This window comes from Bos grunniens, chromosome 4 (assembly GCF_055505025.1).
Source record: "Bos grunniens cultivar Pamir isolate PY7600 chromosome 4, Bosgru_T2T1.0, whole genome shotgun sequence".
Classification (NCBI taxonomy): domain Eukaryota; kingdom Metazoa; phylum Chordata; class Mammalia; order Artiodactyla; family Bovidae; genus Bos; species Bos grunniens.
Genome location: NC_141168.1, coordinates 17,181,318 through 17,204,550, shown reverse-complemented (window position 1 = coordinate 17,204,550; position 23,233 = coordinate 17,181,318). Strand labels below are relative to the sequence as shown.

Here is a 23,233-nt window from a genome sequence, read left to right as displayed (position 1 = left end):
TGATGGCTGTGCAACATTGAGGGAGACCGTTAGGAGGCTGGGGTTGCAATCAGACAAGAGGTGAAATGGACTTGTGTTTGGTGAGTGGCTGCAGGAAGAGAGAAGGATGGACAGATGGAGCCACTGAAAGAGAGAATTCATAGGAGTTGTTGGTACCTTACTGGATTTGGTGGAGGAGAGAGCAGGAGGGCTGAGAATGAGGGATCATAGACTGAGGAAACAGATGTGGGATGGGGCCTGGAGAAGGACATGCCATCCTCCGCATGGAGCCTGAGGTGACCTGGGGTCAACCACGGAAAGAGCCGGCCCGAGTGAAGACCATCCAGAAAGCCCTGGCCCCAGAATAGAACAGTGGCCTAACACGCGCCTGCACGGTGCTGCCTTCAGCATCGCTCTTGACCTCTCTAACTCCCCGTTCTCAACGTAAACTGAGGATGTTGTCAGTTAAGTTTTGTAAAAAAAAAAAAAAAAAACTCCTGGCACGTATTAGAGGCGCAGTCAACTTTAAGTGAATCGGAAATGCTGTTCCACGCGTCCCCTCGGCCCTCGGCTCTCTCGTGCTCACCGATTCTGTCGTTTCTCTCATCTGCCAAGAGTCTGGGCCACGTCCCAGCCCTCACCCTACTGCTCTGGCTCCAGGGTGGCCCGGAGGAAAGCCCCTCATCTTCCTTGAGCCTCCCTGCGTCGGCCGCGGTAACTTGATTCCCGTTTTAATAGAAACTGGCAGGTGGACTGGGAGCCAGGACTCCGGGCTCCCGGCGCCGCGGTCCCCGCTCCGCAGCATCTGGACTCCTGCCGAGGGGGCGGGAGGCCGGCGGCCCCGGGCGGTGGGGCCGTTCGCGCTCCCGGCGCCTCCTCCCTCGCTCCCTGCCCCCGCCCTGCCCGGGTCCCCGCGCCTCCCCGCGCTCCTCCCCCGCGCCTCGGTTCTGCGCTGAGGTTGCGGCTCCGCCGGGCAGGCGCGCGGGGACTCAGGCGGCGGCGGCGGCGGCGGCGGCCACAGGGTGCAGCGGGTCCGGAGCGGGGAGCCGGGCTCAGCCCCGGCCTGCACGAGCCGCGGCCCTCGCCCACCGAGGCCGGCCTGGGGGGCCCGCAGGGCGCGCGGAGCGCCGAGTGCGCGTGGGGCTGGGCCCCGCACCCCGGCACAGGAGCGCGGGCGCGGCGTGGCGGAGCGCGGGGCATGGAGCCGGCCCGGGAGCCCCCCGCGCGCACCCGGCCGCCGCCGCCTCCCGCCGTTCGCCCTGCGCCAGCCCCTGCCGCCCCCAGGCCGCGCTCGCCCGCCGAGGCGGAGGGCCGCGGTCCAGAGGGGCTGCTGCGGCGATCGGGGTCGGGCTACGAGGGCAGCACCAGCTGGAAAGCGGCCTTGGAGGGTAAGCGGTGAGCGGGACGCGAGAGGCGGGACAAGAGTCACCTTGGCCGATCTCCCGTGGGGAGGACAGGGAGGGGAGTGAGGGCGACTCTGGACCCCCGAGGATGGATGTCAGGGCATCGGATGCCACACTGCGGGGCAGTGGGGAGGAGGTAACTGGGGACCACCTATCTCTGCAGCTAACTCACACTCTGACCTTGGGAGTAGGTTTCTCGCGCTGAGCTTCAATTTCCTCATGAGTGAAGGGGGCGGTTACTGTCCCGCACTCACCTGGGAAGCATTGAGAGAGTGGCTTGACCCTCCAGCAGTGAAAACGCCCTGGGCAAAGCTCAAAAGCTGTAGACCCCAGTCGCGGTGCTAATGCCCTGTGAGAAGGGGTTGGCTGGGAGGTGGGGGTGAACGCCTGGAGGTGATGGACTGGAGAACCTGCAGGGGTCCCACCTACCTCTTTCAGTCGGAGGGGCTCAGGAGGTGACACCTGACTGGCCAAGGCGGGCGGTAACCAAAGTGGAAAAGAGAGTTTAAGTTCGTGAGTTCTCCCAGTCCGCTTGGGTGGCCACTGGTGGTGTGTGGTGTGGGAGGTGTGGCCAGAGGGCTGGTCCTTTGGAAGTTTCTTGGTAAACTTGACACCCAGAGTCCCAAGGCGGAGGACCCGGACAGCATCAGCTAAGGGAAACCCTAAGCTGGATTACCCAGCCATTAGGGAAGGAATATCAGGATAGGAGGACTTCCTGGAGTAGGTGACCTCATAGACATATGGAAAGAGAAGGAGTGACATGTTCAGGGGTCAAATAGTGAGAGGTAGCCTGTCCCTTGTGGGGAACTGACCTTCAAAGTACAGGATCAGGGAGGGGTGAGAAGAGAGGAGTCCGGAGGACCCAGATTGTGAACGGCGACCCAGGCCTTGCCAGAGTTTGGACTTTGTCTGAGGCAACTACTGAGAGATTTAAAGCATAGAATGAAAATGAAGCGGGTTTCATTTTCCAAGCGAGTTTATCCTTGGAAAAGCGGTGGTGGCCCAGAGGGGTCAGACCAAGGCTAGGTCAGCGAGGAAGGTGGAGCTGTGGTCAGAGGAGGGACATAGCCAGTGGCAGCCAGGGCAGGGGCCTGGCCAAGGAGGGAGAGATGGGGCAGCCGTGTCTGCATTTGGCCCAAAGGTGGGTGGACCAGGAGACATGGATGGCCTGAGGGCGGGGTGGGGAAGTGCAGACTTGGGGGAAAGCTGGACACCTGGGTGGTGATTTGGGACAAAGGAGGCAAAGATGTTGGAACTTGGAGAAGAACTTTTGCAGAGAGGCTTCGGGCTGAGAAGAGCTGAGCCCTCTTCTCAGGATAAAGGTGGACAGACCCCTCTCTTTGATGTGCGTCTCCAGGCACATTGTTAGATTTGCATGTGACACCCTGCTTCCCTCCCACCCAAGTTATTTCTTGGTTGCTCACGCCTCTTATCTGTATTCTCCACTCATTCATTTGTAAGCATTTCTCCAGCATCTGCCCCAACCTAGCTCTAACCCCCAGGGGTTAGGGCCATTTCAGAGGTGGTGTGGCCTCTTTCAACACCTCTGGCTTGCCACCTCCTGTCTTATTCCTCATCCTGACCTTGGCCCCGTCTGCTTCCTACTCCCAGGGGTGACTGGGCCAACCACCTGCAAGTTAGGCTGAAGAAGAGGCTGCACGCCCGGCAGGAAATGGTCCAGGGGGTCTTTCAGGACACTGGGTCTTCCGGGCCACCCTGTGGTCCATGTTTACCTGTGGCCCAGCCTCATCTCACCTGTCCGGGCATGGCTCCCTACCTCGCCTGACTCTGGGTCTCGGGGCAGCTCTGGTCCCTTGCCCTTGTTCACATGGTCCATCAGAAACAGGCCCACTCTGATGCCTGTGGACCTTGGGGGCTCAGCCTCCGGGGCCTATGGGCCTTTCCCATTGTTTTAGCACGTGGAGTCTGTGTCCTTGCCAGGGGCCTCCCCTCTGCCAGTCCCCTGAGCATCTCCTGGGTGTTCCCTGGGTGCCGCATCTCCCGTGGGGAGAGGGGAGCTCTCAAACCAGGATGGTGCTCTCCAAGGTCCTGCCCTGTGCTGGCCGCCACACCTCCCCACCCCAACTCATTCATTCTTCCTCACCTCCCACACACACTCCTGGAAGGCCCACTGTCCTGGCGCACCTCTCGGCACAGGGAACATCCCTGTGCTTGAAGAGATCGTGGGGCAGGGGCCGAGGCAGCCTGTTGAGGGGCAGAGAGAACGAATTCTGGGGTTGGCCAAGCCTGAGCCAGATCCTTTCACTGCCAGTGTGCTGGCAGGTTTTCAAACTTGTCCGAGTCTCAGTTTTCCCACCTACTAAGCTAGAGAAGGATTTCTGCCTCTCAGGGCTACACAGACAGAGGTGCTGGGGTGTAGGGTGTGTGCAGGTGACCCCTTTCCCCAGTCCCTAGAGCCCGGTGGGGGAACCCAGGCAAAGTGTGTGACTGTCTGCTCAACCAAAATCCTTTGACTGCTGGTCTGCCTACTGAGTCCACAGCCCACCCTGAACTGTGTGCATGCTAAGTCCGACTCTTTGCAACTCCACGGACTGTAGCCCGCCTAGCTCCTCTGTCCATGGGATTCTCCAGGCAAGAATACTGGCGTGGGTTGCCATGCCCTCCTCCAGGGGATCTTTCCGACCTAGGGATTGAACCCAAGTCTCCCACATTGTAGGCGGATTCTATACCATCTGGGCCACCAGGGAAATCTAAGAATACTGAAATGGATTGCCATGCCCTTCTCCAGGGGATTTTCCTGACCCAAGGATCAAACTGGGGCCCACCTAATAAGCCCATGATGAAACCCTCGTTATGGAATGAGTGGTCTGCCATGTCTGTGGACCAAGAGATCAATTTTGCAGCCCTTACTTAGCCAAGCATCTGTTTTGAGACTTCTTTTGGCTGAGCTGCGGGGTATGTGGGATCTTAATTCCCTGACCAGCTATTGAACTCTCACCCCCTGCGTTGGAAGTGCAGAGTCCTAACTACTGGACAGCCAGGGAAGTCCTTGTCTTGAGACTTCTTGATTTGACCAAACTGAGCCCTCAGGGGAGCTGTGCTCCTTTATTACCACGTGCTGAATATTTATCAAACCCCTACTATGTGCCAGCCCCGTGCTGGGGCTTTCCTATAACCATCACATTTAACCTTCATGTCTGCCCTTCCACGGGCTGGGTAAGTGTCGTGTGTATTTTATACAAGAGGAAACTGAGACTCAGAGAGGCTCAGTGTCTTGCCCAAGGACACACATTGCTCTGTCACAGGTGAAACCCCATTGGGTTTGCCACGAGGCCCTCTGATGTGAGAGCTCTTACCCTGTCCTGACCTGACCAAGGGCATGGGGCTCGGTGAGGCTAATTGGAGAGAAGTTATGCTTGTGACGCACGCAGCTCTCCTCCGTGTGCTCCTCAGATGACCCTGCTGCCTCCAGCAGATATTTTTTTCCTCTTCACAGGTTAAGTGACGTGGAAAACATCTTAAATCTAAAGCTGAGATTAGAGCCCAGGTCTTTAAGACTTTCCTTTGATGAACAGTTGGCTTTATAAATAGGAAGCCAAACAGAAATTCTTCCAATTGAGTCCTCTCCCTGTGGCTATTAACCTTTCCTTCCACCCTCAGCCTTGGGGGACAGGTTGCAAAAGTGATCCAAGGCTGCCATCTGGGTGCTGGAAAGACTGGAGGTGATTGGAGATGGGAATATTTCTGGCACTGGGGGTGCGGGGGTGATGAAAAGCAGCCTGGGGGGTACAAGAGGGGGGCCACAGATGATTCTGCAAATCTCAGGCTATAGATTTTTCAGTGCTCACCAATTCTGAATTTTTAATGTTGAAAGTTTCTTGATTAGGCATAAACCCACAACTTCCTGCTCAAAACCACACACACGCATTTAGCAAAGCCTCTTAAAAATTTAAAAATTACCAAACTCTACATTTGAGAGTTTTTGACTGTCAACTTAGGGACGTCAGCTATGAGTCTCTTTTGTGCTGTGATATGAACGTTGTCGGGATTTGTCTGGGCTTGGAAGCCAAATTTTTTTCAGTTGTTCTTTCTAACATTAGGCTAAATCGTATGCATTTATAACATAAATAAACTGCACCCTCAAACTCCATTTAATAAAGGCCAGTGCATACAAGGAAGGATTGCTGAGTTAGACATTTGTTCTGGCTTGAATTGTATCCCCCTAAAAGATGTGTTGAAATTGTAACTCCACAGTTCCTCAGATTATGACCTTATTTGGAAATATGGTCACTGCAGGTGTAATTAGTTCAGATGAGGGCATACAGGAGTAGAGTGGGCTTCTAACCCAATGTGACTGGTGTCCTAAGAGATGGTCACATGAAGACAGACACACAGGGAGAAGGATGTGACAATGGAGGCAGAGGCTGGAGTGATGCAACTGCAAGCCCAGGAGGGCCGGAGATCACCAGTAAACCAGGAGAAATGAGGACAAAGCCAGGAAGAATTTGCCTACAGGTCTCAGAGGGAGCATGGCTTGCTGACACCTTGACTGTGGACTTCTAGGCTTCAGAGCTATGAGATGACACATTTCTGGTGTTTTAAGCCACCTAGTTTGTGATGGTTTGTTATGTTGACCTAGGAAACTAATACCACATTGTTTGGGGTTGTCCAGCTCCAAGGCCACCCTCGGGAGTGAACGAAGTGTCAGATCCTGTAGCGTGTCTTCTGTCTGTCCACAGCACAGTGTCCAGGGCAGTTATCCCATGAAAGACGAGGAGAGTCCTCCATTCTGGTGATGCTGGAGGTGCGGGCACAGACTCCGCTTTCTCTGAGAGCAGATGTATATACACATGGTCAAGGGCATTGTCATTCAGGGCAACTAGATTCTCTGTGCGTTTCCAGCCCCAGTTGGTGCTCTGTAACATGCCAGGCGATGACTGCGCCCTGTTAGAGGGAACCCAAACGTGAGGAAAGTACAACCCTTACCCCAAAGGACCAACTCAATGGACATGAACTTGGGCAAGCTCCAGGAGATGGTGAGGGACAGGGAAGCCTGGCGTACTACAGTCCACAGGGTCGCAAAGAGTCGGACACGACTGGAGGACTGAACAACTGCCCAGAAGGAGCCTGTGGGCCAATAACCATCATGATGGTAGTTGTTGACACTGAAGGAGAGCTTACCGTGCCAGGCACTGCTCTAAGCACAATTTGTTGAATTCTCATAAAATTCTAAGAGGCAGATACTATAATGACTTTGTCTTAAAGACAAGGAAAATGAAATAGAAGCTAAGTAACTTTGCCACAAGAAAGTGGCAGAGCTGGGATGTGAACCCAGGTGAAGTGGTTTACAATGCGGACTGAGAGGTGTTTATGGAAGGAAAAAGAAGGATTCACACAGCGTACTTGCCATGGGCGCCACCATGCAGCTCAAGGGCATCAACCTTACAACACGCAGCCCCTGGGGACGGCAGAGCTGACCCAGATGGGGTTCAGCCCTCTGCTCTTAACGGGCCTGGGGCCACCCGCCTCTGGATCCTGCTTAGTTGTCAGTACAAACCATGCCCATAGCAAGGACTCCCGAATGTCTGTTGGACTTGCAAATAAAGACGGCAGACTAAACACATGCATTTTTCTTTCCCTTCTGAAACTCACTAATACAATAGTAAAAGGTTTTTTTTTTTTTTTTCCTTTTATTTGGGAGGGGGTCACTGAAGCATGTAGGATCTTAGGTCCCTGACCAGGGATCGAACCCATGCCCCCTGCAGTGGAAGCACAGAGTCTTAACCACTGGACCGCCAGGGAAGTCCCAATAAAGGGACTTTCAAGTAAAGATGGTAGACTGAAGACATGCATTTTTCTTTCCCTTAAAAATCCAATAAAGGGATTTTTTAAAAAGACCACAAGAATAATAAGAACAGGAGAGAAAACAATAGCAACACAGTTGGGAGCTAGGGATCAATGATGATGATCAATGATGATCAGTGATCAATAACTGACACTGACTTCCCTGGGCTTAGAAAGTTCAGGAAGCAGAGGAGCACGCAGGACCCCACACTGGTCAGCACAGCAGTGAGTGAAGAGGGAGCTGATGTTAGGAGGGCTGGGTGAACCCTTGTTAGGAAGACTTCAGGTCCCCAGTCCTCTTCCCACTCTGTGAGCCTCTCCCCAGCCCTCTGCCCTGGGGAGAGAGGACATCCAGACACGAGAACATTTGAGAGCAAACGAGGCAGCATCTGCGGCTTGAGGGCTGAAGACGGCCTCCTCACCTCTTGTCCCAGCCAAGACTACATCCTCCAGGAGTGAAAACAGAGGGACAGCCCCCAGGGACGCTGACCCAAAAGGAGAAACCCAAGAAGGTCCACAAACAGAGAGCTGGACTTCCCTGGTGGCCCAGTGGCTAAGACCCAGTGCTCCCAAGGCAGGGGGCCCAGGTTCAATTCCTGGTCAGGGAACTAAGATCCCACAGTCAAATAAATAAATATTAAAAAAATAATAATAAAATCAAGTGTTAAAGAGAGAGCCTTGAGGACTGACCCAGCCAGGTCACTCTGCTGTGACCTCCACAGTTAATAAGCTCCTCTCACGGTCTCAGAGGCGCCAATACAGTCTTATTCCTCCTGCCTTAATCATGAACAAATAACCAAGGATCTTGAGATGTATGAGGAAAGTCCCTGACATGGAAGCTAGAGATTAAAACACATGAATGGGGGGGTGGGGGAAGCAGTTTGGAAAAAACAGCGATTATATAGACTAAACTTTCTGCCCACCTCTCCCCCAACCCTCCTGCTTCCCCCACAAAATATCAACTAAAAAACTGTCAGTATTATTCAGAGAGAGAAGAGAAAATTTCGCATCATTAAAGAACAGGATGTTTTAAGAGGGAGTATTCAGGGAACAGCAGCAACAAATCCCCCAAAACCTTGCAAGTTAAAAATAATCGTAAAAATAAAAGATTCAGTAGAGAGTGGGAAGGTAAAGTTTAAAAAAATCTTCAGGAAATAGAGCAACAGGCAAAGTGGATATGAGGGCTTCCGCTGTCTGCTCTGGTGCCATGTCCTCTTCTTGTAAGGGCATTAACCCCACCATGGGAGCCCTGACCAAGAACAGATCTGCTGGTAACCTTGATCCTGCACTCGCCAGCCTCCAGAACTGGGGGAGAGATGTGTTGCTTCAGCCATCTAGTCTGGGGATTTTGTTAGCCTGTGAAGACTAAGACAGAAGTGGAGTAGAATTCCTGATTTTGCCTCATCAGCTTAAAGGAGCTTTGGAATTGAAATCAGGATGAGCACACAGAAGTGTAGGCAAAGGGAAATAATTACTTACAGGGAAACAAGAAGTTGTGTAGAAATAATACGCTGCATAGCTTGCTGGGAGCAGCATTTACATTGTCGTAAGAAAAGAACACTCAACTTCCCTGGTGGTCCAGTGGTTACGATTCCTCACTTCCACTGCAGGGGGCGCAGGTTTTATCCCTGGTCAGGAGAGCTAAGATCCCACAAGCTGTGTGGCATGGCCAAAAAAAAAAAAAAAAACCACAAAAAACCTCACCAAATTATCAGTCCAACCCAAACTATGATGTTGAGAGGGTAAGTAGTATGTGAGTGGTCAGGGTGGGACAATAATGCAGAGAATTAAATCTTCCTCATTGTTGTGGAACGTCAATAAGTAATGTCTTAAATAGAAAAGTTGAGCAGTATTGACTTCTTGACACAAAGCTTTTAGAGATTTGGAGGTAAATACCGAAAGAATTTGCTGAAGGAATTGGAAGTAGTTGCCTCTATGGAAGGGGCGATGTTGTTTGGTTGTGTAGTGAAGCCTGGTAGAATTTCTTGACTTTGGATCTGTTGCTTTGCAGATCCTTGATAAAGGACCAGGTTTCTTTTCCCAATCTGTTGTGAAGTACCATACAGATGAATTACTAGAAACAGTATCAGGCACTTGGATGTCACAGGAATGCTGAATTGCTGTAGACGTTTCTACTAATAGATACTTCCTCTTGACTTTGGTACTTAGTTCATACGGGTGGACAACCCAGTGGTGGGCTGTGGAGGTGGTTCTTTCATCTATGCACATATATAATATAAAACAATTTTAAAGGACTTAAAAACAAAAAGGAAGTTCTCATCTACTGGTGGCTCAGCTGGTAAAGAATCCGCCTGCAATGTGGGAGACCTGGGTTTGATCACTGAGTTGGGAAGATCCCCTGGAGAAGGGACCAGCTACCCACTCCAGTATTCTGGCCTGGAGAATTCTACGGACAGAGGAGGCTGGCAGACTACAGTCCATAGGGTCGCACAGAGTCTGACACGACTGAGTGACTTTCACTTTTCACATCTACTAGGATGGCTATAACAAACAAAACTGGAAGCTAACAAGTGTTGGTGAGGAGATGGAGAAAGTAGAACACGTGGTGTCAGCATCTCTGGTAGGATGCAAAATGGTGTTGCAGCTGTGGAAAGCAGTTTGGTGTGTCCTCAAAAAGTTAAATGTAGAATTATCATATGATCCAGCAATTCTACTCCTAGGTATATACCCCAAAGAGTTGAAAATAGGGACTCAAACAGATCTTTGTTGGCCAATGTTCACAGCAGGATGATTCATAATAACTAAAAGATGGAAACAGTCCATCTAACTGTCTGTCAATGTATGGATGGATAAACAAAATGTATGTAATCATACAATGGAATATTATTCAGCCACAAAAAGGAATGAAATTTTGATACGTGCTACAATATGGATGAACACTGAAAACAATATGTTAAGCAAAAGAAGTCAGACCCCAAAAGACAGATATGATTTCATTTACATGAGGTACTTAGGATAGGTGAATATTAGAGTCAGAAAGTGAATGAGAGATTAGCAGGGGCTGGAGAGGGTTGGGAATGAGGCGTTAATGCTTGATCAGTACAGAGTTTCTGTTTGGGATGATGAAAAAGTTTTACAAGTAGATCATGGGGATCAATGCACAACTTTGTGAATGCAATTAACACCATGCATCGCACCCTTGAGCATAGTTAAAAAGGCAACTTTTATGTTATGTGTATTTTATCACAATTAATAAAACTTTCAAAGACCCTGTGTCTAAAGTCTATAAGCGTTCTTTCATTAAATATCAAATTAAATGCCATTTGCAGCAACACGGATGGATCTAGAGATCGTCATACTGAGTGAAATAAAGTCAGACAGAGAAGTACAAATATTGTATGATATCGTTTATATGTGGAATCTGAAAAAACAGAAGAATACAAATGAATTTTTTTACGAAACAGAAACAGACTCATAGATTTAGGGAAGGAACTTATAGTTACCAGTGGGAAGGATTGAGGGGAGGGATGGTAAGGGAGTTTGGGATTGACATGTACACACTGCTATACTTAAAATAACCAACAAGACCTACTGCATTGCACAGGGAACTCTGTTCAATATTATGTAACAACCTAAATGGGAAAAGAATTTGAAAAAGAACAGATATATACATATATAAAATGAATCACTTTGCTGTATACACCTGAAACTAACACATCATTGTTAATCAATTACACTCCAATATAAAATAGAGAGTTAAAAAATTGCTGTGCAGGATTCCACTGAATGAATGCCCAACATTTTATCCATTCTCCCTTTGACAAATATTTAGCTTCTTTCCATTTTCGCACTGTTATGAATAAACCTGCTATGAGCATTTAAAAAATCAAATTAAAATTTGGAGTGAGAACAATAAATAAATAACAATTTAAAGGGAGAAGCCAGAGGATCAGGAAAGCCTTCCTGAAGAAGATGGAGGGTGTGGGGCAGAATTTCAAGAGACAGCAGTGGAAGAGGAGCACTTTGGGAGCAAAGATCCAGCCACAGGGCTAAGAGAGCGAGCTGGGTATTTCAAGGAGTCTGTCTGGCTGACATTAGGGGTGAGGCAGAGAAGCAGCAGGAGATGAGAGACAGCCACAGAAAGAGTTCAAGTGCGTAGCCTTGAGGGAGGGTTTTTAAGCAGAAGTATCACAGAATCAGACAAACCTGTGCTTGAGAATGGCAATTCAGACTTCAGCACCAGGATGGCCTGGACCAGAGGTCTCCAACCTCCAGCCTGTGGACTGGTACCTCCTATCAGATCAGCATTGGCATTAAATTAGAAATAAAGTGCACAATACATGTAATGCACTTGAATCATCCCCAAATCATCCCTCTCCCTCATGGAACCCCTCATGGTCCATGGAAAGATTGTCTTCCACAAAACCAGTCCTTGGTGCCAAAAAGGTTGGGGGCCACTTCCCTGGAGGGCTTGTTCAAACACAGAGTGCTGGGCTCAGCCCCAGTTTCTCAGTGTCAGGACTTGGGGTTGGCAGTGGGAATGGGTGGTAGGGATGGGCCATAATCAATCCCTTTCTCTCTCCTCAGATACCACCACGCGTCTCCTGCTGGGGGCCATCGCAGTGCTTCTGTTCGCCATCCTGGTGGTGATGAGCATCTTGGGTGAGCATGGATGTCAGAGCATTTGTAATTCATTTCCTACACACCTTTCAAAAGCATGTCTAATTAGGTCAAGAAAGGTTCCAGACATATCGTCAACTTTGTGGGGGTCAAAGTAAATAGGAAATAGAGTGTTGGCTCTAGATGACATTTTAGCCTAAAATAATATGTTCACACATCGATTATATTCATCCCCTTAACTAAGCCATGCAGCGAAAGTGGAGACGTTACTTAGGTACCATTACAAAAATGCTTCAAGAACGCTGAACAAACTTGGTGTGCGTTAGGCGGGCAGTGCTTCATGAAAGAGACAGTTTGGGGTTAAGGGCCTTAAAGATCTCATTCACTCACTCAACAAACAGTTATTGATCCTAGCTGTGTGTTAGGCCCTGGGCTAAGTGCTGGAGATATATATATATTTTTAAAGTGTAGTATGACATCAACTCCCTTGTCCAGTGATAGGGTATTGCCTGGAGGTCTCCCATGTGGTAAACTCTGAAGAATGAATAGTTTCCTGGAGACCAGGAGGAACACAGACCAGGGCATTCTGAGAAGGAGAGTCCAGGGAAACACCAGTGGCAGGCAGGACTGAAAGGGTTGAAGGAGGAATAAAAAAGAGGAAACTGCTACAAGTAAGGCAGGCCAGGCTATATGACCTGGGGCTTTGCTGCTTGTAATGGATTCAAGCCAAAGTGATTTCAGGACCTCTGTCTTTAATCTTTGAGAAGCATCCCAAGACCTCAAAATGGGAGGAAAATCCACGGATAATATCAGTTCTATTCAACCCGCACTTGCAAGGCATGCAGGCTAAGCAGGGCACTGTGGGTGTTTAGAAAAGAAGGTGGTGACCACCAGCTTGGATCCACCTAGACTAATTGCTACAAATTAAACTGTTCTACTGCTGTGTTGGGAGGCCAGGGCAATGTGTAAACAGAGCATATTGTGATTGGAGGAAAGCACAGCAGTCTTCGGACATCCTCATGGAAAAGCATGGCCTATACTTCTAGGTGAGCCTGCAGCTCACTGAGCAGGAATGCCCAAGTGCCCATTAATTAATTAATTGGTGTTGGCATAGGGGTAGCTCCCTTGGGTGCTTGAGTACCATGGGCCTGTTCTTGACTCTGTCCTGGTCTACATTTTAATCAACCTTCTTATATGAGAACAAATGAAAAAAATATGCTTATGGAATTTGTAGGCAATACAACCCAAAGGGGGATGTTCCACAGGCCAGGTGAAAAAGAAATCGAGATTAAAATTCATCCTTAAAAACTCAAATGAGCCAACGTGAATGAAGCGACTGTGTAAGAAATAAACACAAGACCCTGCATTTAGATTTAAATGTGATTTACACGTGTTCTGGGCAGGGGGGCCTGGTTTGGAAGGAGATCATAGGAAAATAGTTGAAGAGTATGGCTGAATTCCTTTTGGCAAGGAGGCCCTTAGAGAATTGCATGGAAGCTCCGGGCTTCCTTCCCAGAAAAGTGCACCTATGCACATACCCACAGATTCTCCTCATTGGAGAGTCTGCAGACTGGAAAATCCACGGCAGCCGGTAGGGGTATGGCGATCACTGCTGGGTGGCAGAGCACAGCTGATGTATCGCAGCCTGTGCTGGTGGCAGCGTTTTAGGGGTGATGTGGGCGCATCACAGTGAGGCAGGCAGGATGGAGAAGGTCTGGAGAGCATCCCCTCCAAGGGATTGTGGAAGAAACGGTGTCTGTTCAGTTCTGGAAGAGGGGGATGTGGGTCCTTCCTCAAGGAGAAGGCAGAGCAGGTCTGTCCGGGTCACTCCAGAGGCAGATCCTGGGTCCGCGGTGCTAGGTCACAATGGGAAGGCAGGTTGAGACTCAGCATTGAAAAGGAATTTCCAGCGCTTCCTCAGCGTAGCCGATGAGGGTGTGGCCAATGAGAGCGGGTGGGAGTGGGGGTCAGAGGTGGGGGGGGGCTGCAGGTGGGAGTGGGGGGTTATGGAGCCCATGGAGTCTGGCATGGTTCCCACCCTGGCTGAAGAGAGAGGATGGTCACCAGGTTCAAGTCCGAGTTTCTAGGATTCCACGGCCTCCAGGAGCTCAGAGAGAGAGGAGAACATAACCTGCTATAATACTTCCCCTCACAGGGGTGTCCCTGCCAAATTGCTCTTCCTAGTTCATGTAGTCCTCAGCCTCCGACCTGCCAGGCACTGTGACAGGCCCTCCCCTGAGATGAATGACTGATGGTCACCAAAGACAGGGGAAGTGGGATTTTGGGGGGCCAGGCAGAGGCTCTCCGTGCTGGCAGCTACTGAGTCCCTCCTTTTCCCTGCAGCCTCCAAGGGCTGCATCAAGTGCGAAGCGCCCTGCCCGGAGGACTGGCTGCTGTACGGAAGAAAATGCTACTTCTTCTCGGAGGAACCAAGAGACTGGAACACGGGCCGGCAGTATTGCCACAGCCACGAAGCGGCACTTGCTGTGATCCAGAGTCAGAAAGAGCTGGTGCGTGCGGGGCGGGGGGCGTGTCGGGGCGGGGCCTGGGCGTGTCGGGGAAAGGGGCGGGGCCACCCGGGACAGCCACGCCCAAGAACATGGTGCCCCCTGTGACCTGTTTCCAGACGGGTGGGGTGTGCACGTGGGCTCCACAAGTGGAATCTGAGCAGCTCCACGAGGGGCTCTTGTTCTCACTGCTCTTGTCAAGGCCAGCTGCGTCCATTCCAAGGCTGGTTTGCTGAGCTCAACACAGTTAAGTGTAAGCATTACAAATTATACAGGCACTTGTGAAATGTGAGGGCTTCCTTGGTGGCTCAGACAGTAAAGAACCCGCCTGCTATGCAGGAGACCTGGGCTCAATCCCTGGGTTGGAAGGATCCCCTGGAGGAGGGCATGGCAACCCACTCCAGTATATCAAATTGGCATCTTCAACTAGTCCATGTCAGGATCTGAGGTCCCACCTAACACCCCAAACAGTTATATCACTAGAAATATGAATGTAACACAATGAACAGGTCTCTTGGCCATTTTTGGATTTTGTAGGCAACAGTTCGTGCAATTCAAAATCTAAAATCACTTCTGTTTGTCTCTGATACACAGTCTAATAGCCTCTTTCTGCAGAGAAAGGCCCAGGACAGCCAGTCCCAGATAATCCATCAAGCAATCCCAGGCTTCCTGAAAATCAGGAATGTTGGCATGCTGGGTCCCCAAGCTAAGAGACAAACCCTGTTCCAGGGTTCCTGCCCCATTGGCACATCCCCAGAGTCCAGGTACCTTGAAGGCCATTGCAGTGCATCTGTAAACCCAGCTCCTCAGTCTTGGGGTGCAGTGAGGTGTCTCCTTCACGGTGTCCACACATCTTGAGAGCCAGTCTTCCAAGTTGAGGTTCATCTGTGGATGTTTGAGCAGTCAGGAGGCCACACCTGACTCTGCGGTTTCCCTCTTTCCTTGGTGCAGGAATTCATGTTCAAGTTCACACGGAGGGAGCCCTGGATTGGCCTGCGCAGAGTGGGGGATGAATTCCACTGGGTCAACGGGGACCCATTTGACCCGGACACGTGAGCTGAGGCTTCATCTCCTGGCCACCGAGCTTAAACCGGGGAAGACCTAGCCTCCCAGACGAACCCCCTGAGGGAGAACTTGGTTTTGTGTTAGCTAGAGCCACTCACCTGTAGGGTCAGGAGTGAGGGACAGAGACCTGGGCGTGGGAATGGCTTTACTGTTCCCTCCCCAGTAAAGTCCAGCCTGGTTTGGTGGTCCTGTCCCATGTAGGCATCAGAGCTTCCTGCTGCTGGAAGGGGCCCAGGCTCTTTCCATCTTGTGACTCCCTCATCCCTCTGCACAGCTCAGTGTGGCTCAGAGAAAGGGGAGGACATCCCAGGACAGCCCTCTGCATTGGGCAGAACTTAGCCATATGGCCCCACCTGACAGTGAGAGAGGGGAGGAGCTGGGACTTCTCTGCTGGGCAGTCACATGCTACCTGAACAGTTTTACTATGGAGAAAGGGGATCTGAACTATGGGTCCCAGGAGGGTCCTCTTAGAGAAAACACCTTGAGGGTGTTGGTGGTGTGTGCCAGGATGGTATTATTTGTGTGGCCCACGTGGTGTGGCAGCGAGCATCTGATTTGTGTGGTGCATGTGTAGGGTGATGGTGGCAGCAGAGAGGGGGGCACTTTAGGCTTAGGGAGACACAGGTCAGCACACACAGGGGCGTAATAACCTCAGCCTCTGATCTAGACCCTAAGGCTGGAGGACTAGGCCCGAGGAGCTGGGTGCGGGCACAGCTGCTGACCTGATGTGACCCTCGGGCCACGAAGACTTCCCTGTTCCTGTGTCTCCCTGTCTCCTGCACTCTTCATTCGGTGCCTCTCTCTGTCCTCACTGCCCCTTCCTTTTTTCTCCTTTTTCCTTGTCCTGTCTTCATCCCCAATCTGTTCTCAGAGCTGCTGAGAAAGTCTTACCTTGCTGCTGCCCCTGCCTCTCCCCTTCTGGAAGCTTCTTGCTCCCAGAACCCGGGGAGCCCTGGAGGCTGGGACCCCAGGATGTTGACCACCCAGCAACCAGCAGGCCTTGGGGCCACGCTTCTCTGACCACTCTGACGTGGTTCTGGCCTCCCCACTCCCTCTTGGGGTCCTTCTGATGCCCTCTGAGACCCCTGTTCTGACCTTGGTGGTGGGAGGCTCAGGTCAGGGTGACCAAATGAGTTTAAGAAGAAATGTTGAGATTCAAAAGGGATGATTTTAGGCAGGGAAAAACCCCTGTGCTATTAATAGCTGTAAGAGGTGCAGGCAGGGTGCCGTGGGGAGGTGGGGTCAGGGGAGGCTTGTCCTAGATAGGCTCCCAGTCTCCTGGCATGAGTGAGCTGAGCCTGGCAGGATGGGGAAGCCGGATGGGGAGTGTAGGGTGCGTCCAGGACACGTCTGTGGGCGTCACCAGGGCGATTGGAGCTGTGGACAGAGTTGGGAGATGGTGGGAGCCACACTAGCAAGGTCTATGGGGCGGACTGTCCCAGAGCAGGGCAGCTCCAGAGGGAAGGATGAGTCACAGGGCCTCCGGGGCTGCCCAGCGATGGGTGGCATCTGCCAGCGGTGAGTGCCTGGTCTCGTCTCTCCCGGCCACAGGTTCCCCATTGCGGGCCCTGGGGAGTGCGTCTTCGTGGAGCCCACCAGGCTGGTGTCGACAGACTGCCTGATGACCCGGCCCTGGGTGTGCAGCAAGATGGCCTACACGTGAGGTGGGTCACGCCAGAGGCCACCCTGCAACCAGGCTCCGAGACCTGCTGGCCCGGGGCCCCACTCCAAGGCAAAGCAGCGAGGAGGATGCTCTCTGCCCCTGGGTGCTCTTCCCCAACCCCTGAGTCCTGGTCCCTGGTCTCCTTGGCCCCAGGCAGGTCCTGTGGCTCAGCAGTCAACTCCCACGAGCTCAGTAGTACAGTAGGCACCTGTCCTCAGACACACACGCACACCAACGCACTTGCTTATGCACACATGTGCACACAGCGCCCGCTCAAGTTCACAGTCTACCCTTAGTCAGCCCAACAGGTCTCTCCCTGGCCCCACCCTGGAGCATTTCTTCCTCTGGAGGCCCCGGTGCTCTGAGGAAGGCTGGGGGCTGACAGTCTGCCATACTGTCTGCACACACGGACCCCCCTCCCCAGGCATCTCTCTTCTGGCACCTGGGGAGGCAGGAAGGGCAGCCCCCTCACCTGGCCCCTGCATCCACCTCTCTGGCCTTGCCCGGAGTCTCAGGCAGGCCCCTGCTGTGTCCGTGGTGCTGCTCTGTTGGCCACCGGTGGAATAAAGAGATGACTGGCGTCCAGAGAAGTCGGCTGCTGTTTGTTCCATGGTCGTGGATTGGGGGAGGGGCCATGGCTCGGGAGGACTGTCTAGGGAGGGACCACCAAGAGGCACCTGTGTGGCCGGAGACACATGTAGGAACCAAGGCCAAAAACACGCTCAGTGGCCTCAGGGCACTGTTTAATGTTGCCAGGCCACTGTGTTATTCTTAGATGTCTGAGGGGTGTGCTCCATCTGGCGGCGTCATTACTATTCGACTCAACATGACAAACATTTATTCACACCTATCATGTGCCAGACACCACACCAGGCAGGGGGATCAGCAGCTGTATCCCCCAAGTGAGCACACAGGGAGTAGAGGGGCCAGCTTGGGAAGCACCAGAACATTCTGGGACATGGCCGGGGGATGGCTTATTCTGCCTTAGGAGAGGATGGAGTGAAGAAGGCGGAAGGATGAGAGGAGATCATGTGCATGTTGGGCTGGTTAAGAGTTTGTGCAGGTCCAAGGGCCCCTTCCTGTTCTCCCTTGGTCTGTGGGGAAGGAAGGGGGGATGGGGCAGAGGCTGGCAGTTCCCCTGGGCCTGCAGCGGCTGCAAGTGCCACCCTCTCCAGCACACACCTGGAGCCCTGAGCAAGCGGTGGGGCGGCCTGGGCCTCCCCAGCCCATGGCCGGGTGAGATACAGGCGGGAGCTGCCTCGGAGTTGCATCTGTGAATCTGGGTCCTGGCCCCTTTTCTGAGAAAAGAGCTTGGAGGGAAACACATCCTGCTCTGCTCTGGTCACTTTTACTGTCAGTTTTCAGACAAAACTGTCAGCTTCGGTTTTGTTGATTCTTCTGAAAGCTTTCCAGATATTTAGTAAAATATGGATATTTTGTGGTTTCATATTTTATCTTCATGGGGACCCAGTGTAGAATCTGTGTAACGAAGAGGTTAAAGGAATGCAGTGTGGTGGTGGTGGCCTGTCGGGGGTTGGCTGAAGCCCACTGCCTTCCCAGCTCCTGTGGGGAAGTGTTTTGAGGGGCTGAGGACTGAGGAAGTGGTCAGCTGCTGTTGCTGCTGCTTGGGTTGGGCAGGAGCTGAAGGGTGAGTAGGGGGGTGTCTCACACTCACACCTGTTCTCAGTCATACACAGGCCTGGGGTTCTCACCAGTATCCTCCCATCAAAGGCTTTGCTGTTGTTGTTCAGTCACCAAGTTGTGTCCGACTCTTTGCGACCCGACAGACTGCAGCACACTAGGCTCCTCTTTCCTCCACTATCTCCCAGAGTTTGCTCAAACTCAGGTTCATTGAGTCAGTGATGCTAGTCTTACCTCATTTAATTCTCTTAAAAAGGACCTGAGGCGGATTATGCTGCCACAGATGACCCAACAGTACCCAGGCAGGGCCCCAAGGCACAAGGAGCGGGGCTGTGCTCTCATTCTGTTTTGTGGGTTCGAGTGGGAAGAAGGGAGCCATGAGGCGGCAGGGAGGAAGCACTGTGGGAGGGCAGGGAATAGGAACCCAGGCCCTTGGGATCTGATCTTTCATTCAGCGCGCCACAGCCTGCTGCCTCAGGGCACACTGGCAGGTGAGCTCGCCTAACCTTGGGTTTGTCCTGGGGTGGCTCAACAATTCTAAATCAGTTCAGCAAAGTTAAAGGAACTCTAAAGCTAAAAGAGATCAAACCAGTCAATCCTAAAGGAAATCAACCCTGAATATTCATTGGAAGGACTGATGCTGAAGCTCCAAAACCTTGGCCACCTGATTTGAAGAGCCGACTGACTGGAAAAGACCCTCTTGCAGAAAAGATTAAGGACAAGAGGAGAAGAGGGCAACAGAGGATGAGATGGTTTGATGGCTTCACTGACTCAGTGGACATAAGTTTCAGCAAACTCAGGAAGGTAGTGGACAGGGAAGCCTGGCCAGCTGCAGTCCATGGGGTCGTAATGAGTCAAACAGGACTGAGCGACTGAGTAACAACAAAAGGAACTCTGACCCAAGGTCATGGATGTTTTCAGAGCTTTCTTATCTATTCCTACCCAGGAAGGAAACACAAGAGCAAAACAAAACACCAGCACGCCAAACTTGAGAAACGTTGAAAATCCTTTCCAAGGTTATAAACCAGCCAGGGACTTCCCTGGAGGTTCAGCGGTTAAAATTCCGCCTTCTACTGTAGGGGGCGCGATCCATCCGATCTCTGGTCGAGGAAGATCTTGCACACTGCCCTGCGCGACCAAAAGCAAAACAAAATACCGATAAACCCACCCAGGCACCCACGCCATCCTGGTGGGCAGTGAGCCAGGCTGGGTGGGCATGCAGTTCCTCCTGAGGCCCCAGGCGGCAGCATGGAGTCCAGACCCTCTGCGGGTTTCTAAGCCTGGAGCTCAGAGCTGTCTCCCTGGGTCGGGGGCTGGGGGGTTGGGTGGGGGTGGGTAGGGAGAGGCCTAGGGTAGGGCTTCCCTTGTGGCTCAGCTGGTAAAGAATCCGGCCGCCATGAGGGAGACCTGGGTTCGATCCCTGGGTTGGGAAGATCCCCTGGAGAAGGGAAAGGCTACCCATTCCAGTATTCTGGCCTGGAGAATTCCATGGATTGCATAGTAGTCCATGGGATCGCAAAGAGTCGGACATGGCTGAGCGACTTTCACTTCACTTCACTTCAGGCTAGGGAGAAGGGTAGGGGCAAGGTGCAAAGATCCACCCTTCTGCCCCAAAGGACCACCCTCCAGCCCCACTCCTCAACCCCTTTGGAAGATTTTCCCTTCTGAGGCGACTCGCCTGGAGTTGAGAGTGTGCTTAGCTTGGAACCTGGGTGGATTTGAAGCCACACCGCAGCGCTGTCCTCTGAGTAGCCCCTGGAGGGGACGGAAAGGCTGGAGCTCACCTCCCAGGCCACCCTCAGACGTTGGCTATGAAGATGGCGCGAGGAGGGATTTTATTAGCAGGACACAGTGCGGGGTAAGGTTCGTTGCTGTGCTGGCAGGTTCACTGGTGTTTGCTTAGTAAATTCTCTTACAGCCTTAACAGATGAAGAAGCAGGTTCAGGAACGTTAAGGGGCTTGCTCTATCTACATCACAAGCCTAGGGGGTGGGGGATAGAAGGAGCCAAAGGAGCCACCTTGGGAGAGGACGTGGGGTGCCCCTCGGCGATTTTTTTTTCCTGCGCACTTTTATCGCTTTCATATGGTTTTCAGGAGGAATTTCCCATAGAGCGTGAGTGACGCAAATACTGACTACTGCCCTTCTCTCGCTTCAAGGTCCAGTTCGCACTCCCTGGGACTGCTTCTGGGTCGGCAGCAGCCCTCGGTGACCACGCCTTCCCCCAACACCTCCAGCACCGAAGACTGAGCCTCTCACACGGCCGAGTGTGTGGAACTTCTCATCTGTGACGCATCTCTTCACTCATCTGACTGCTCTTGTCTGATTATAAGCCTCTGAATAGCAGGGATTATGTGTTGCTGGCTCTTTGTAGCACACATAACATATGCTCAAAAAAATTGTTGTTGGTGACAATAAGATTGCTGGCGAGTGTCATCTCTTCACCCTTTGCCATGGGGGCAGACAGCCGTGGCTGGCTGCCTGTTAGAGACTTGCCTTTTAGGCTTTAGTGGGCGTGGCATGATTTTAGAGGTCCGGCCAAGATGAGATCTTTAATTTGTTTTGCTTCAGCTAAGTGAGCTCACTCACATTCCCTAAGCACGTACATACTGGGCCGCCTGAGTGGGGGTGGCCTGGAGCACGTGAGCCGAGAGGGAGAAATCCCTCCACCTCTTAAGATGTTCTTTGCATCATACACAGAGGACCAAGAGACCAGGCCCAGGGAGGGCTTCCAGCAGTGACTGGGGTTGGCTGCTGAAGATTCCTGTGATCTCCAGGATAATTATGCTAATGTCGCTGTTCTGTGTGTGAAAGACCACTTGGTTTTCAGAAATGTCCACTGTCAGCTGTGTACTTACACCAGGAGGGGGTAAAGAACTTCAAACTGGGAGCAAGTATGAGATTCACACAGAAGGGCATCCGGAAAACTTCCTGCCATACCCTTCAGAGATACATTCTCAGCCTGGAGGGGATGTGCTTCCTCTTGGCTCTGAAGACCTGCTGGAGTCTAGTCTGGACTATCTCTACCAATGAGCAGGTGTGCAGCTCAGACTGCTGTGCTCAACCTCCCAGACCCCAGGCTTTACTTCTAATAAAGTAGAAATCGTGCCTGCCTGGCCTACCTCACAGGGTTATGAGAACTGTAGATGTTAGAATTTCAGGGATAAAAAATGATCAACCCTGTTCTCACTATCCATGAGGCCCAGAGAGGGTTAAAAAACACGTCCAAGGTTGCGCATCTAGTGGCAGAGCTAGACCTCAGGTCTTGTGGCTCCTCTCTTTGTTGATCTTCTTATTGTTGCACGTATCATGCTTTATTTGTTCACTTGTTCACCATCCACACGGAAGTGTAAGCCCCTAGAGGGTGGGGATCCACTCTCATGCTCCTTTGTTTCTCTGGAGCCTGGTGCATACTAAAGGAACTTAATAAATGTGTGTTGAACTGATCTTGGCTCCTAATTCACATGCTCCTTCCCTCTATACCATGCCGTCTCTGATCTCAGAAATCTGCACTGCCAGTCCAGCTGCCCTCAGAAAGTATGAAAACTTGCAGATGTTTTAGAGAAAAAGAAAAGATGCTCAACTACCTTGCAATGTCGATTAGCATCTTTTAGAGCACAGAATCCATCTGAACAAAGACATACACATCTAAGACAAAATTGGAATAATAACAATGAATGCTAATTAAGAGCTTATAATAAGGCCAGGCATTGTGCGAAGCACTTCACACACATAGTAAGTGCTTAATAAAAAGTTATTATCTTTTTTCACTATGATGTAAACTGAGTAGGGGGTTGGAATATGCTAGCTTCTGTAATACCTGCATTTCAGAGGCTTACCTGAGTAAAGATCTCTTTGTGGCTCACACCGCAGACTAACGCAGGTCAACCACATGGAAAAGCGTTGCTGCATCCAGGGCTTTTGAACATAGAGGCTCACACAGGACGTGTTTTAGGGGATGTGGTAGATGAGGCTACCAGGTACCAATTTTTCCTTTCCTTTCCTTGTGTACCCACAAGGTAGAAGGACTGCACTTCCGGGTCTGTTTGAAGGTGGGTGTCAGGTGACACCAGAGCTTTAACCATGGAAAGGTGACATGTCGTTTCCTGGTGGAAACATTTAAGAACCAGTGCACACTCCTCCATATTCTATACTGCCCCCTCCTCCACTGCCAGTCATAATTTTTCTATTTGGAGGCTTCCTAAGACTGAAGCATTCTGAAATGCTAAGTCAGTATGTGGAGGATGGGTTCCCTGGAGGGTGTCTGAATCTGCAGCAGATGTGTAAGGGAGAAAGCCTCTGAGATTTTGGATTTGTTGTGATCATAGCGTATCTTACCCTAGACTAGACAGAGACCTGGAGGTGGCACACGTTCCATCCACAGTTCATTGACCAGGAAGGTTGTGGGAGGCTGAGAAATATCTTCAGCTGTATGCCTGTTGTATGCATGAGATTCTTTTTTTTAATAAATTTATTTATTTACTTAGTTTTGGCTGTGCTGGGTTTTTGTTGCTGCACGGACTACTCTCTAGTTGCGGTGCCTAGGCTTCTCATTGTGGCGGCTTTTCTCCTTGTGGAACGTGGGCTCTAG

The 23,233-nt window shown here is 51.4% G+C and overlaps 1 protein-coding gene across 2 annotated transcripts; it reads left to right on the top strand.

The window, feature by feature from the left end:
* Positions 1-1,040: 1,040 nt before the first annotated feature.
* Positions 1,041-22,089, top strand: CLEC2L (C-type lectin domain family 2 member L). Of its 2 annotated transcripts, XM_086395299.1 has the most exons (6): positions 1,041-1,367; positions 11,736-11,810; positions 14,112-14,278; positions 15,227-15,327; positions 16,892-17,004; positions 20,802-22,089. In XM_086395299.1, the coding sequence occupies exons 1-5, from the start codon at positions 1,178-1,180 to the stop codon at positions 17,001-17,003; spliced, it is 645 nt and encodes a 214-aa protein (XP_086251425.1). In that variant the 5' UTR covers positions 1,041-1,177; the 3' UTR covers position 17,004; positions 20,802-22,089. The 2 variants fall into 2 exon arrangements, with proteins under 2 accessions (XP_086251425.1, XP_086251424.1); XM_086395298.1 differs by lacking the exon at positions 20,802-22,089 and having other exon boundaries at positions 16,892-17,583.
* The last annotated feature ends 1,144 nt before the right edge of the window (positions 22,090-23,233 follow it).